General features: G+C 38.7%; 1 protein-coding gene across 11 annotated transcripts in view; it reads right to left on the bottom strand.

Annotated features, from left to right (window-relative positions):
• The window catches only part of MEIS2 (Meis homeobox 2), a 277,832-nt gene that overhangs the window by 192,398 nt on the left and 71,277 nt on the right, over nucleotides 1-14,157 (bottom strand). For all 11 annotated transcript variants that reach the window (XM_044436094.1, XM_044436097.1, XM_044436098.1 and 8 more), the window contains one exon: nucleotides 7,557-7,702. In XM_044436094.1, the coding sequence (XP_044292029.1) occupies nucleotides 7,557-7,702 (146 nt within the window). The remainder of the gene's footprint in view (nucleotides 1-7,556; nucleotides 7,703-14,157) is intronic.

Genomic DNA, 14,157 nt, shown 5'->3' with positions numbered 1-14,157 from the left:
TCTGTATTGCCCAACAGCCTAAGCTTTCTGGGTGAACAAAAGTAATAAATGCAGTAAAATACAATACAGAATAGAACAACAATGTAACATCCTGAAATTACATTAATTTAAAACCACATTTTTCACAACTACACTGCTAAAACCATGCCATTCTTCTAGGTCTGCATAAAAACAGGTGGTACTATCCCACCCACCATCCCCATGTACTATTTAGAGTTTGTACATGCCTCAGCAAAGAGGGTGGCCTCAACCTGGTACCAAAAAGATACTAAAGTTAATGCCAGGCAGGCCTCAGTAGGGAGATTATTTCATTATTTGAGGGCTACTACAGAGAAGGCCATCTTTCACATTGCCACCCATGAAACCACCCTTGCAGTGGCATTTGAAGGAAGGCCTCAGATGCTATATGTAATGTCCAGGTGCTTTGCAGTGAGAGGAGGCATTCCAACAGGTTTTGTTGGCTGAAGCCATGAAGTTTTTTTAAGTTCAAACCATGAAGATCTTTATAAACTCAGACCATCACCTTGAATTGGGCTTAGAACATACATGCAGCCAATGCAAATGAAGCAGAAGTGAGAAGATGTAAATTGGTGAACTTCTTGGCCCCTTTCAACTCTACTATTCTAGGATAACTGATATTAAAAGGTTCCAGTTATTAGTCTGGTTGGCACATTTTGCCCAAGCTGCAGCTTCTGTCGTTAGGGCCTGCCTTATACAACTTGCATTGCAAAAATTACCAAAGACAAGATTACTGAGGCCAGACTATCCCTGTCCAGATAGGGGCATAGCTGACCACCAGATGAAGCTGGCCAGAGGCACTCTTTGCCACTGAGGCCACCTGAGTCAAGTGACAAAGACGTATCAAGGAGGACCCTAAGCTCAATATCAACATGCTGATGGCATCTGCTCCAGAACTCCAGAGGACTCTACTTAACATTTCATGTATAGGATGGGGGTCAAGATCAATCCTAAGGAAAACCCTATTGGGCAATCCATGGGGCTGATAAATATCTCAAGCACCACTTTTGAAGCTGACACTCCAGGTAGGAGTAGAACCACTGCAATGCTGCTCCCAACTGCGACAGTTACCCCAGAGGGATGTCATGGCTTTTCATGAGAGGAGGGTGGGCTATCACCTCTAAGTAGCAAGTGGGAAAATTGTGAAGAAGTTGCTTTCCACATAAAGAACCTCTGCTCCTGGCACTGACATGCTGGCTGTTCTCATTCCCCCTCCTGGACTGTCCCTGCCATCCAGAGCCTTCAGCATCCTTCTCCTTTAACCAGACAGACAACAGATCAGGCATTCCGATCAGCAGCCAGAGGTCAAGACACATCTTTTTAATGTGTTTTCATAAACTGTTATGGTTTTAAAAGCTGTTCTTTATATTTCACTTAGGTTTGTTTGTTCGTTCGTTCGGATACTGTTTTTATTGCTTGGCTTCAAAGAGGCAGAAAACAATTATAGTAAACAAATGAATGCATACAAAAGCAAGGAACAGCAGAAAATGGGCAGCTCTAGTGAGTGGCAGAACCTTTGCATGGGCACCACTGGAAAAGGGGTTGCACTCTGCCTGGAGGAACAGAATGCCACATGTTTCTCCTCCTGAATCCAATGGCTTGGTGCACTATTGCCAATTCCAGCTGGTATAACAGCTATGCCCCTTCTTGCATGAGGACTGTCTATTCATTGTAGCTCATACTTTAGTGATCCATGAGTATCTTTAAACATGTGGAGAATGCCATGGCCTCCCCACTAAGAATCAGTAGCTAGTCCAAAACATTCCTGGACCGGGGGACTAGCTTCCATGTGAAAAGCATGAGCGTGAATTCTAGACAAAGTTGCATACTGGACAAAGCTGAATCCAAGCACATTTCATTTAGAAATTAAAACCTTATCATGTGGTGTAATTATATGAATAGAAGAGTATATAGAAGAGTACATGTATATGCTTGCCAAAAACCAAAACATCAAATAAATCAATAGGAAACATTAAAATGGTAGGAAACACTTGTTCCTGGATATATGCAGTTTCCTGCCCTAAAAATATCCTCATTCAATTCCTCAAAAACCAAATATGAATTCCTAAAAATTCAGTGAACCAAGTATTTTAACTATATCAAGCCATAGTCCACCAGAACTTAATTTAGCAACAGAGTTAGGGTTAGGTTTAGCTCTATTTCTTGTGCTATTGATGAAAATGTGCTATGTTGTGAGCCGCCCCGAGGCTACGGCAAGGGGCGGCATAGAAATGTTTTATTTAATAAATAGATAAATAAATAAAATCTCTGGTCATGCACAGAGTACTTTACACCATTTCACCACAATCATCCTCCATATGTTTTTGATCTGAAAGAACATCTTCCTGATGTTAGTCTGGATGGGATAGAATGGACTTAGTGTGGCATCCAGGAAAATTTAAGATACACATTTTTCACTTTGGCAATTCATTGTTCTTTCTGCAGTCCTGCAGCTAAACCAATGGGTGATTTACTTCATAACCTGCTACAAAATGAGTGTCTCTGCTATCTGCCACTGAAACCCCACAGCTGGGTAGCTGCTCACAAGAGCAGAGTTGCACCATCCCCTACCTCACAATCAGAGTGCCACACTGTTCTAATGCTGTTCAATAGTATTCCAAGACAGCAGTTCCCTACCACAAAAAATCAACTTAAGTGCATGCTGCAACTTGGACATCCTTGTCCCGCGAGGTGTTAATTTAAACCATGACCACTGGATGACATGTCAGGGCACTCACAGTCTGACATACAATGTCAATATCTATCACACAAAGAAGGGAATGGCGGCTTAAGGTATGCAACTCAGGGCAGAGGAACAGGATCCAAAACAGCACCAGAACTCAGGAAAAGTGGAGGACTGACTGAAAAATCCAGGATGCTCCACCTATGCGTAGCTTGCAGCCATATAACAAATCCCTCCCACACAGGCCAAAATGTGCTGTTTTCTCTCAGCCAAAAGGCAAATGCTGTTTTTGTAACAGAGAGGAGGGGAAGGAGGAGGAGCTAACAGGCAGCCAGGATTCAAGCAGCAAAACTTGTGCTGTGAGGAAACAGGCCCACTCGATGGGCAGGACGTGTCTGGCTACATTCCAAGCAGAAAGAAGATTGCTTGATCAACATGTGCCTGACTGTTGGCCTGGGTCTGAGCTGAAGAACAGTTTGAAGAACCAAAGCAAATAGAAAAAAAATGATGCAGCTCTTCCAGCTGTCTTTCTCTCAACCCTGTTTTGATTAGGAGGCTCACTACTCTTCAACCCTTCATTGGTTGCACATATGAACTATTTATCACTTTTTGGAATCAAAGTCCTAGTAGCAGCCTTCAGAGAGCATAGTTAAGGGACTATCCATTAATTCTATTGGATTTACAGCAAATTAGTTTCATATTGTATATGGTGAGAAACTGGAATTCAGCAATGTATACAAGTCTAACCAAGTTGAGTGAGATTAACCATGCATGATTAGAGCAAGACTACATGTTTAGTTTGGGCAATAAAATCAACATTCTTCTAATTAATTGAAGCAAACTCTGCAAAAGAATTTAAAAAAATGTAACAGCAAAATAAAAGTCTGGTTGGCTAGGATGTAAGGAGGTTTATTAGTACCTTTTTGCAAAAACAAAACTTATTTATACTTGCATTAAAAGAGATTAATCTATGTTTAGATCTGTGTACATGCTAAAACTTTAAAGGAAGCAGATTGAATGGAATGAATGTGCAATTCTCTGTGCTGCAGGAAAGGTTGGATGACTCAAGGTAAAAACCCATGGAATTACATAGTTCCTTCCTCTACAACTGCTGCCTGATTATGTACATCTATTTTCAAAGAGGTTCTGCACCATGCAGCAAGTTTTTCTGTAGCTGCTATGATAAGAAAACCTTTAGCTCAAAACCAGTGTGAGCAAGAGGTGTCTTTGTACACAGGCACTTCCTGTTTTCATTCCATGATCAAATATGTTCTTTGCAGGGCAAATAGGGGAGCACTTGAGGGAGGAAAGCAGAGATGTCTGAGAGGCTAATTGAGTGTACTAAAGGGCTGTTTGGCATGGAGGGGAAAAAGGAGTTTTCCAAGGCTATAAATAAAGGCTGCATGGGTCAGATTTCTTGCTGTTCCTTTTATTTAACTATCTTTGAAGTTGAATAACAACAGCCTTAATGTCAGGTTTACCTTTCTGATATCATAATCTTTATGCACTACTGAAAAGCTTATACTACCAGGCTAGGATTTCCTTTACCCACTCAAATACTGGATATTATCCAGAAAAAGCATGCACATTTACAAGCAATTCATCCTCAGATCCTTTCATCTGCCTGTACCATTGTAATACCAAACATGAGGCAGATCCCAGTTGCAGAATGAGAATATGACAGAACTACCACGAAAGCACTGGAGATTTCTGTCAACAAAACCTTTATGCGTAGCCTATTTTCAGTATTCTATTTTTAGAAACTGTTCCAAAATTTAAATAGTGGGAAAGTAATACATACAATTATGAAACAGCATTATGAAAGACAGAGCCACTGGGTCAAATTAATTCATGAAGAGTTGTCATCTAAGTTCAAAAAGCCACTTAAGTAAATACAAAGAAGCAAACCCTAAGCTAAACTATATTACCTTTCTGTAAAATATTTACTGCTTGAAAACATTTTTCTAAATAAACATAATTAATTTGAAGTAAATAGCTTTCCCAGACAAAAATGTCTTAGCTTCATTTGAAGAAAAAATGCCTTGCCTCCTAAGCAAAGCAGAGGTTAATGATTTTTGTCATATTGAAACTAACAACTAACAATTGTTACAGTTGGCCTTTAGTATTTTTTATTTGTTCTTTTGAGGTATTCAGAAGAGGTGACAATAGCTTGCAGTTGAGAATATATGCAGAGAGACCCCTGTGGGTTATGGAAAAGTTGTTCCATGCTGGTTGGGTGTTTGAAAAAAAAAATACAACCAGAGTTCTTTTATGTTCCTTTCATTAATGAGAATGCATGAATGTCAAAATGCACCAATAGGCTATTCAAGGAGCAAAGCCTTAGCAGCCCCTTCTTTAAGAACACATCCTGAGATGTAAAATACATTTGCTTAACAAATTAAAATAATGAGATAATTCAATTAGTTTCTTTAAAAAAAGAATGTGAAAAAGGGTACATTGTAGGAGCATTGTATTACAAGACCAGGTCATGGAGCACAAAAGGGTGGACAAACTTATTTGAAATAAAGTTAGAGTAGCAGTGAAGGAAAATGTGTTAAAATTAGTGGTTCTTTTAAGAGACATTTATCTGAAATTATATTTATCCATTACAGTTTATCTTTATGACTGGGCCAGTGTTGTATTTTGAAGGGGGAAAAAACAGCTAGCTTGAGAAGCAACAAGAATAAAGGACTATTTAAATAAAGAGTTCTTTCCTTTCTCTGCATGTGTTTATGACAAAAAATCTTTTTTGAATTTTCACTACACTAGTCGGAGGTCTCCATTATCAGTCCTCAGGTCTGAGAATTACAGCACAGTAAATCTTTCAACACCTACAAACTCATTAAAATCTAGATGTCAAAGGAACTTGTTTTAAGCATATGCAAGGACCATCCTCATCAAAGCTACTGAATTTCCGTAATTCATCTGATGGGAGGTGGAGGGCAGAAATTTCAAGAAGGGCAGAATCTCAAGAAGTCTAAAACCAGGAAGACCTTATTCAAGATACACAGGTTACAAATTATTCTTCTGGCAAGCATTCATGGAATACTTCCCACACATTCTTTTAGAAGGAAAAGGCAATGACAGAAATCCATGGAGATATGGAGAACATAGTAAGAGTGAAAGAAATTAACATGCAAGATTATATGAAATAAACTGGATTATTCATAGCCTTAAGTTTTTTTTCACTGTCATTGATTGTGCTGCTCTTCTAACCACTTCCTTCAGCTAAAACAAAACAAAACAAAAACTCCCTCACACTCACTCAACTTCCAAATTAAAAACATTTTACAGGTTAGTAAATCTCCAGCTGAGGTGATGTAGCAAAGAACAGCTGTGAAGTAATTTTGATAATGATGAGAATAATAAGCACATGGCAAGGTTCAGGGCTTTGCTGTTGCAGCTTCAGTGCTCCTGAATAGATAAAAGTGATTAAATACTCCTGATTATCCCTGACCAATATGTAATGGATTTACAGCCCTTTCAATTAGTCAGTATTTGCTTAGGACTCATTATTTTGTCTTTGGTTAAGTAATCAGCCCAGAGACTCATGTTCTGTCTAATTCCTCTGAGCCAAGTGGGTACTACAGGGCATCTGACCTTTGAAATGGCCATAGCTTGAAGGCAAAAATAACCACTGTTCCAACAGAAGCACTGGCTATTCTGGCTAATCCTGACCCTACAGGCCAGATCAATGCACCTTAGTTTGCTAATAATGCTCTTACATCAAAATGATGGTCTAGAATTGTGGATCTACTGCTACCCAAACCATTCAGCTCTTCTGCCAGCAGAGCTATTCACTAGTCCCCATCACAGATAAAAGAGTTATCCAGTTCAGGAACCATGACATTGTATCAAATATCTATCACAACAGAAATGCATAATTTTAATAATTACAAATAAATCCTTATACCTGTGATGATTATATATAAGCATTAGCCAAAAGAAAATAGAAGGAAAAGTGAGGTAATTTTACCATTTACACTGTAAATTAAAAGAGCTACCATCTTTGGCAAAAATGTATTTTGATGCCTAGATAAAGCTCTAATCATCAACAGAATACCAACACAAAAAGCCAACTGCAAACAGGAAGATGTAGATAGATTGCTGCTAAAAGTGTTTCTTTTTCACAGGTTTAATCTTTCCCTATGTCCCCAGCCCAGGAAGCAAAATACTTAGCTCTGAAGATAATGGACCTGGAGAGTACTTTAAACAGATGCTTAATCTCTTATAGAACTGAGGAACTAGAAAAATGAAATTCTATATATTACATGTAAACCAACACAGGAAATATTTTCAAATGAATTCTCTGACATCACTTAAGTCTTGCAATGAATGTTGTAATAGTAATCCTTTTATATTTCAAACCTAACATAGCTTCAAGACTCAGGCATCCTGGGTGGTGGGCCTGTTCTCATACATTCAACAATAGAAAGATCGGAATCTCACACCATTTTTGACCAGTCACCTAGTAGGACTGATCAATTTGGGGTGGAGCCTTGAAAGGTTATTTATGCCTGCCTGAACTCCAGTGGTGACTATCTAACATATTGCTCTGTGTATGTGATTCCACCCCCCCACCCCCACCCCCCACGCCTCAAAACAGTTTTTTAAAAGCTTTCATTACTGGATAGTAAAGTAAAATGACAGTCCTTGAGTTGAATCCCATTTTGCACAAGGGACTGTGCATTATATTCAAGATACAGAACATGTAATGATTCTGAAATACACTCTATAGTGAAATACCAACTTCCAACCGCCTAAAACATTACTCTAAAATAGCGAACAGTCACCATTGCTTAAAAGAAAATATGGTGAAACATGAATAACAATTTATTTTTTTGCATTGACTTACTGTGAGATGTTGGAAAAGCCATGCCCTCATGATATTTGTTGCTACTTTTGGAAAAATTCCTCTTTTCTTCTGACGCTTTTTATCCTTGTCTGGGTCATCATCATCCCCTGTGCCGGGAGAGGCTACACTGTTGTCTAAACCATCTCCTAATATAAAAAATGGGATGAGAGATAATCAACAAGAAGTATAAACCAATCAGAATAATCAGATTAACTACTGAAGCACTACTGAAGTGTCTTTCATATATGACACTATCAAGCATCTTCAACTTCTTATTAATCATGATTGCTGATATAGATACATAAACATTAAATATCATGTCTACCCAGGCACTAATTTTATGCCTCACACATACACAAATCATTAATTCAATTATAATGGTGTGGTTGACACAGCGCAATACCTCTTTGACAATTATGGGATGCAATGTGGGAAAATCTACCACCAGAAAACCTATGTATTGTAAATAGATTCCTTGCAACTATGCTCCATACGTGGTGTAGGTAATCAAGTTAAATGTTCTGTGGTCTATATATTCGGGATCTTCAGCATAGGTGACAGTAAATGTGTCACTGTTCAGTGGACATAAAACACTGTCAGCTCAACCCATTCCATTTGCTATCAGCTCCTTACACAAGCATGGTGTGTATGTGCACACTTATACCTTGTATGACCCTAAACACAGTATTTGCAAGACATGAAAACTTCTGTGTCTGCATCACTGATCATTATCTTCTGTCTTTAAAAAAAGATGCACATCAAGGTAAGTTGCTTGTTTAATCAGAACTTTCCATCAACATCTTTCTCTTCAGTGCTTTTCCCTGGCATTAATTGTGCATTAGCAAAAATCATTTACTTTTAACAGTCATAGTTATTTTTTCTTGCCCTCCAGCAAAAATGCCTTGAAAGCCTGCCTGGAGGGCATCTAAATTATGTATCTGAAAAACTCTTCTGGCAAGGCATTGCAGGACCCCTACTTTCTTAAAATTCATACGAGCACGTCTTCCTGTTTTTGGGAAGGCATCAATCAAGAGCAGCAATATATGCCATATTCCTACATTAATATTTGAACTAATAACTTTTAAAAAAGGAAAGAAACAAGATCCGACTTGTGGCGTAATCAAATGCAAAATAAATGAAGAATACTGGGACAGCACTGAGACTTTATAGATTGCTGTGTTTTCCTTACACATCATTAGCCCGGAGCCACACGAAAGAGGAAAACAGAGAAGTGGAGAGTTTATGCTCCCTGCTGGTGTTTAAGAAGCCGAGGTCCTGGAAGGACATCTGGGAATTGCACTGAGACGGTGGTTTTTGTAATTTAAGAATAGACATTCATTAGCAGTAAATGCCATAAATCCCATGCTAAGTAAAAACCTTGTCCAAGAAAGCCTAAAACAATAAACTCTGTGCTCAATGTAGCCTGAGATAGACGCTCCATAGCTTCCTGAGGAATGCTATAGACCCACGAACTAATTCCTGTAGCCTCTTCTGGTTCTTTGGTGCTGCTAAAACAAACACATTACTGCTACATGGAGACTGTTTACCTCAAAACTTTAATTTCTTTTTCACCTTAATCAGTGGTGCCCACACACCTTTCCTGTGATAGCTGTTCAAAACAGCATTAAAAAAGTGGGGGGAACATCACCATCCAACCCTCTAACTAACGAAGCCAAAAAGGCAGAGCAAAGAGCTAGCAGATTAATTTTATTGACATTCCCATTTTCACTGCAATATGATACCCTCCATCACATAGAAGAGATGGTCCTCACTATTCACAGAATGACAGGCTACTTCATTACAACCACCCTGCCCCAAGGCTGAGTAGTTCTCTTCCATCTGCTGAAGGACCTGATCAGACCCCTAAGTTGATTTTTTTTTAAATGTTATTTTATTTTGACTTACCACAAATAAAAGGTAAATGAAAGGAATGGAGAGTGATCAAAGAAAAAGCCATTAGCCTACTCAGCTTATCACAAGCCAATTATTTTGAAGAAATATTATTTTGGAAGAACTCCTCCCAGGTAGCACAAACACATGCACGCATGCATGTGTGCACGCACACACTGACACACCGCACACACCCCCTTTCCACTGTGCCAAGGAACTGCTGCAAGGCAAATTTTCACAAACACTAATGGCTTTTGACTGCTCCTTGGCAACCCCTGCATTTTAACCTGGGTGTATGTGCTCTCCAAAATACAGACACTGGAGCTATCTCATCAGCTGTTCATGTGACACAGATGGAGAGTGGCTATTAGGAGCTAGGCAATGGGCCTTGGGGATCTGAGGTGCTGTACTGTAGCCGCAGGCAATTCTGAAAAGCAGTACCCAGAGATGGAGGGGCAAGAACTATTCACGCCAAAAGTGCAAGTTCGAAATCAGCCTGTTTCCCTATTGTCTAGATAAAGATATTTGTCCTCTTTGCTAAAAACTATGGATGCATGCATATAATTCATGTAGCTATAAAATCTTATTTCCTTCAGCCTGTCTCCCTTTCTCAGTCAGGCACTCAAACACTATAGAGACATGAGAAGGAACGAATAGCCCCCTGCTTCTCTCCAGGCATATGCTTCTGTACGCTCTTAGGAATATTTTGGTGATGTTTTCCATCTAAAGCATAATTTGGAGCCTTCCAAGATAATCCATTCAGTGTTTTGATTTTGACAAAAGACTAATCAAAGGGGATTATATATTTAATTCAGGTTCACCTTGCAAAGTTTGGCCAAAGTTTGCACACCCAGTAGGACTGCTCTAGTGTAAAATTCTTTCTGTAGTCACTTCAGGACAATATATTTCAGTGAGGGAAAATTACATACTAAGAGCACAATCCTACACATGTTTAGAGAGAAAAAGACCTACAACTCCCAGCACGTCCCCATCAAAATGTACAAGAAATATTGTTTAAAAAGAGGGGCACATACCTATTTCAATAAGCTCCAGCATCTCTACTTGAACTTTCCATACAACATTAAAAACTAGTTGCAGAGAAGCAAAATAAAATCTATGCTGCTGACAGTCTGAGTCAAACAATTCCAAAGTGTTTTTTGCCAGCCCTGCTGCTTTAAGACATACCAAAAGCATGACAGTAATATTATGCCTGATATTCCACTGCCTTGTGGGATATGTAGCTATTTATGCCATCTCCAACCAGTTAACTGAATTCCTACTGGGTACAATGTTATCTTTACATTGCATCTGTATTTCACCTTTCTTCCTATTGCAAAGAACCCAAAGCAACTTACAAGGTTCTCCTTCTATCTGTTTTATCCTCCAACAACAACACTGTGAGGTAGATTAGGCTGAGTTTGTGACTGACCCAGAAGTCACACAGTGGGCTTCATGCTGAGCAGCAGCAAGAATCCAAAAGGCCAGAATCCTGGACCAGCACTTGTAACCACTACACCACACTAGCTATCAAGTAAGTACAAATGTATAAATGCATATTAATGCAAGATTTCTTACAAGAAATCAGGTCTAAAAACAACCATTTTCCCTTCCTTAGTAAAAAAAAAATATTGGGAAAAAACTTAACATACAAAATTACTCTCAGAAAGAGAAACAGGAAGAGTGTGTGTGTGTTTGTGTGTGTTGGGGGAGGGAGAGAATAAATGATAATTCCTGGTAAAATCATGCAGTCGTTTATATACTGAAGTTTAGCTTTTAAAATCCACAGACCACAGGGATATTCAGGGAATAGAGTATCCAGTCCTGCAGAGGGTTTGCATCTATGTTGCTTTTAGTGTTCTCCACTCTGCATGCCCCTGCCCCCAGTGACAAGGCACAATGCTGTCAATGTTCCCCTAGACCTCAACCAGTGTGCGCTGTAGAGCATACCACTCCCTCTGGATACAATAGAACAGATGTGTTTAATGCTGTTCCTGGCAGCACCATCTCCAATTGGTTCTTCACTGTTTCCATGAACAGTATATAGCCAGGTAAACAGGCCCTTTCACAACATGCTCCCTTTCTTAAAGTCACGGACCTCAATCTTACTTGCCTTTAAGTAGGATCTCAAGGAACATCAAAAGCAGTTATAGACCAAAACAGTTGAACTATGCTACCTTCTATTGAGATTTTACAAAGTTAATGAGTTCAGACTCATTTTCTCTTTATATGCTTTTGTCTGTAACTAATAGAAGCTATAAAGTGTGTACGTTTGCACAAAAGTGCAACATACAATGTGAATGTTTACACATGTTCTTTCTGCATATACAATATTGTATCAAAGAACTGATGGACTATTAACAGCACTATTGCACTTTTGTAAAATTGTGTGTATATATTTGTAGATCATTTTCTTATGTGGGTACCAAAAAAGAAGGCACCAGCTATTCCCCAGTTAGAGTTTAGGGCTTTTTAAAAATTAGATTGTTACACAAATATTAGCAAATGGCCTATAGTAATAGCTGTTCTAGTAACTGGAATAACCGTATGTCATTTTAAAAGAAAGTAGAATTTTAAGGTTCACTATAAAAGACATAAACCTTTTATTTTTTAAAAACACAGAAATAGAAACAAACAAGGTGCAGAAAGATAAACTATAAGATTACTTCTCTGTATCATCTTAAAGAATTTTCAGTTCACAGTCATGTCATCTGACTCTCTCCACACCTGTGTGCTTAAACTCTGGTAATAACATGAGATTGCAACTGGCATATGCGGTAGTAAAGGGGCATCTCATAGAAAAGGCTACTGTAGGGTCATCAGGATAATCAACTTTATAATGGGTCTGCTAGAATACAGTTCCACATTGCCATTATAGGAATCAGTAAGTTAGTGCAACCCTATGTATGTTTAGACAAGTCCTGCAACTGTTTTAAACTACCCAGACAACTTCAGCTATTGGGCGGCACAGAGATAAATAAAACATTACAAATAGAACTCCCAGCATGTTCAAGGCAGCCATACTGGCTGGGGAATGCTTGGTGTTGCAGAACTTTTCTCTGTCTAAATATGCAAGGGATTGTGCCCTCAGCAGCCTGCTAGCTAAGCCACTACAATAAATATTTTGTGACTGTTCTCTGATGAAGAACTAATTGTTCAATATGTGTCTATACTACTTGAATGGGGAAAAATTGTCTCCAGCACCTATTAGATTTCTGTTTTTTAGTTTACCTATGGACCTCTATGAACTACATCTGTGGCTAATCAAACTCAGTTGAAAAACTAAATATTTATTTGTCCAAGTATTTTCCTACCAGAAAGCTAACAGGAATTAATGCAAAATTTCAGACAGTCAAGTTTTATTTTCTTAGTAGCTATTGAAGGTAACTACTATCCTTTTTCAAAGTTCCATTATGAAACATCAAAAAAATCTGCTAATTACTGAGCCACCTTACCAACCTACTGGGTTAAACTGTCTAGATATATTAACCTGAAAGAAAATTATTCCATTTTCTACTGACTAGTTCTTAGCCCAATACTATGGACTAAAGAGAAGGACGAAGCAGTTTAGTTTACATGCAACATTTACTAACTGTGTGGGTCTCCTGACAGTAGAGAAGGGACACTGACCCATGCCACCTTTTTCACACTCAAAGGAGCACTGAAAAAAACAGTCTTCATAGGCTTACCTCAAGTTTCTCTGGCCCTGAACACCCTTCCCCCAGGGTATGTGTAGAAAGGAAAAAAAGAAGGGAATTTAAGCTCCTTTCTCTTCAACTTTTCAGGCGGTATAAGCAGCATTTAGCAAATTCAGCCCCCAAATGGCTCCAAATGCTCTGAGCTGCAGGGGCTCATCCTTTGTTAGCCTCCCTCTATTTACACAGGATTTACACAGGCTCTGTACTGAAGAGACCACATGTTTCTGACAGAAAGCACTTCCATTCATACTGCATCAGGCAACAGGATTGTAACCACTGCAGCTTCATGCTGACCCGAGATTAGGGATTTCAGCAACATTGAGATGGTAACAATCTACTAACTAACCCAGAATTATCCATGGAGATTTTTCTGCCACTCACATTATAACTAATGTGGTCATAGAGATGAGATTTCTTTAAAGCGCTATTAAGAACTAGCTTTTGTCAAGAAAATCCCTCCCCCACCTTCAATAAACAGGAGGCAAGAAGTATATGTTGAGAGAAAATCAGATTGCTACTTGGATTAAAACCATTGCACTCACTGGCTGAAGACAAAAAGTGTAAAAGCAGACAGATGGACACATATGTAAATGTGGTGCCATTTTTCTTCTTGTCGTTGGCAGGTTAGTTAATAGTATAGTTTAATCATTTCTCCTCTGTTAATTCGTTTTGGTTAACTAGCCATCATCAGCAACAGTTTAGTAATACACCAGGAAGAGTTGAATTCACATTTATTTGATTGCTGCAGTGCCCAATTACTAAGTAACAATTAAGACATTTCTGACTCGGCTTATAAGGCATGAATGCTGAAAGGTATCTGAGGGGTCATTTCACACAAGATTATTTTCCTACATGTATATTTCTACCATGTGTACAGTTGGATACCATAACAAGTGATAAGCCTTCATACTATGAGAACAAACTCTAGTTTCATCTCAAATTCTATCTTTGATTTTTTTTTAAACTTCAGATGTTTCCCTCCCAAATACACAGAGAAATTCCACAGGGGCTAAACC

This window comes from Varanus komodoensis, unplaced genomic scaffold (assembly GCF_004798865.1).
Source record: "Varanus komodoensis strain SLA01 unplaced genomic scaffold, ASM479886v1 scaffold3, whole genome shotgun sequence".
NCBI lineage: Eukaryota > Metazoa > Chordata > Lepidosauria > Squamata > Varanidae > Varanus > Varanus komodoensis.
Note: the sequence above shows the minus strand (reverse complement) of the source record. Positions and strands in the feature narration are given on the sequence as shown.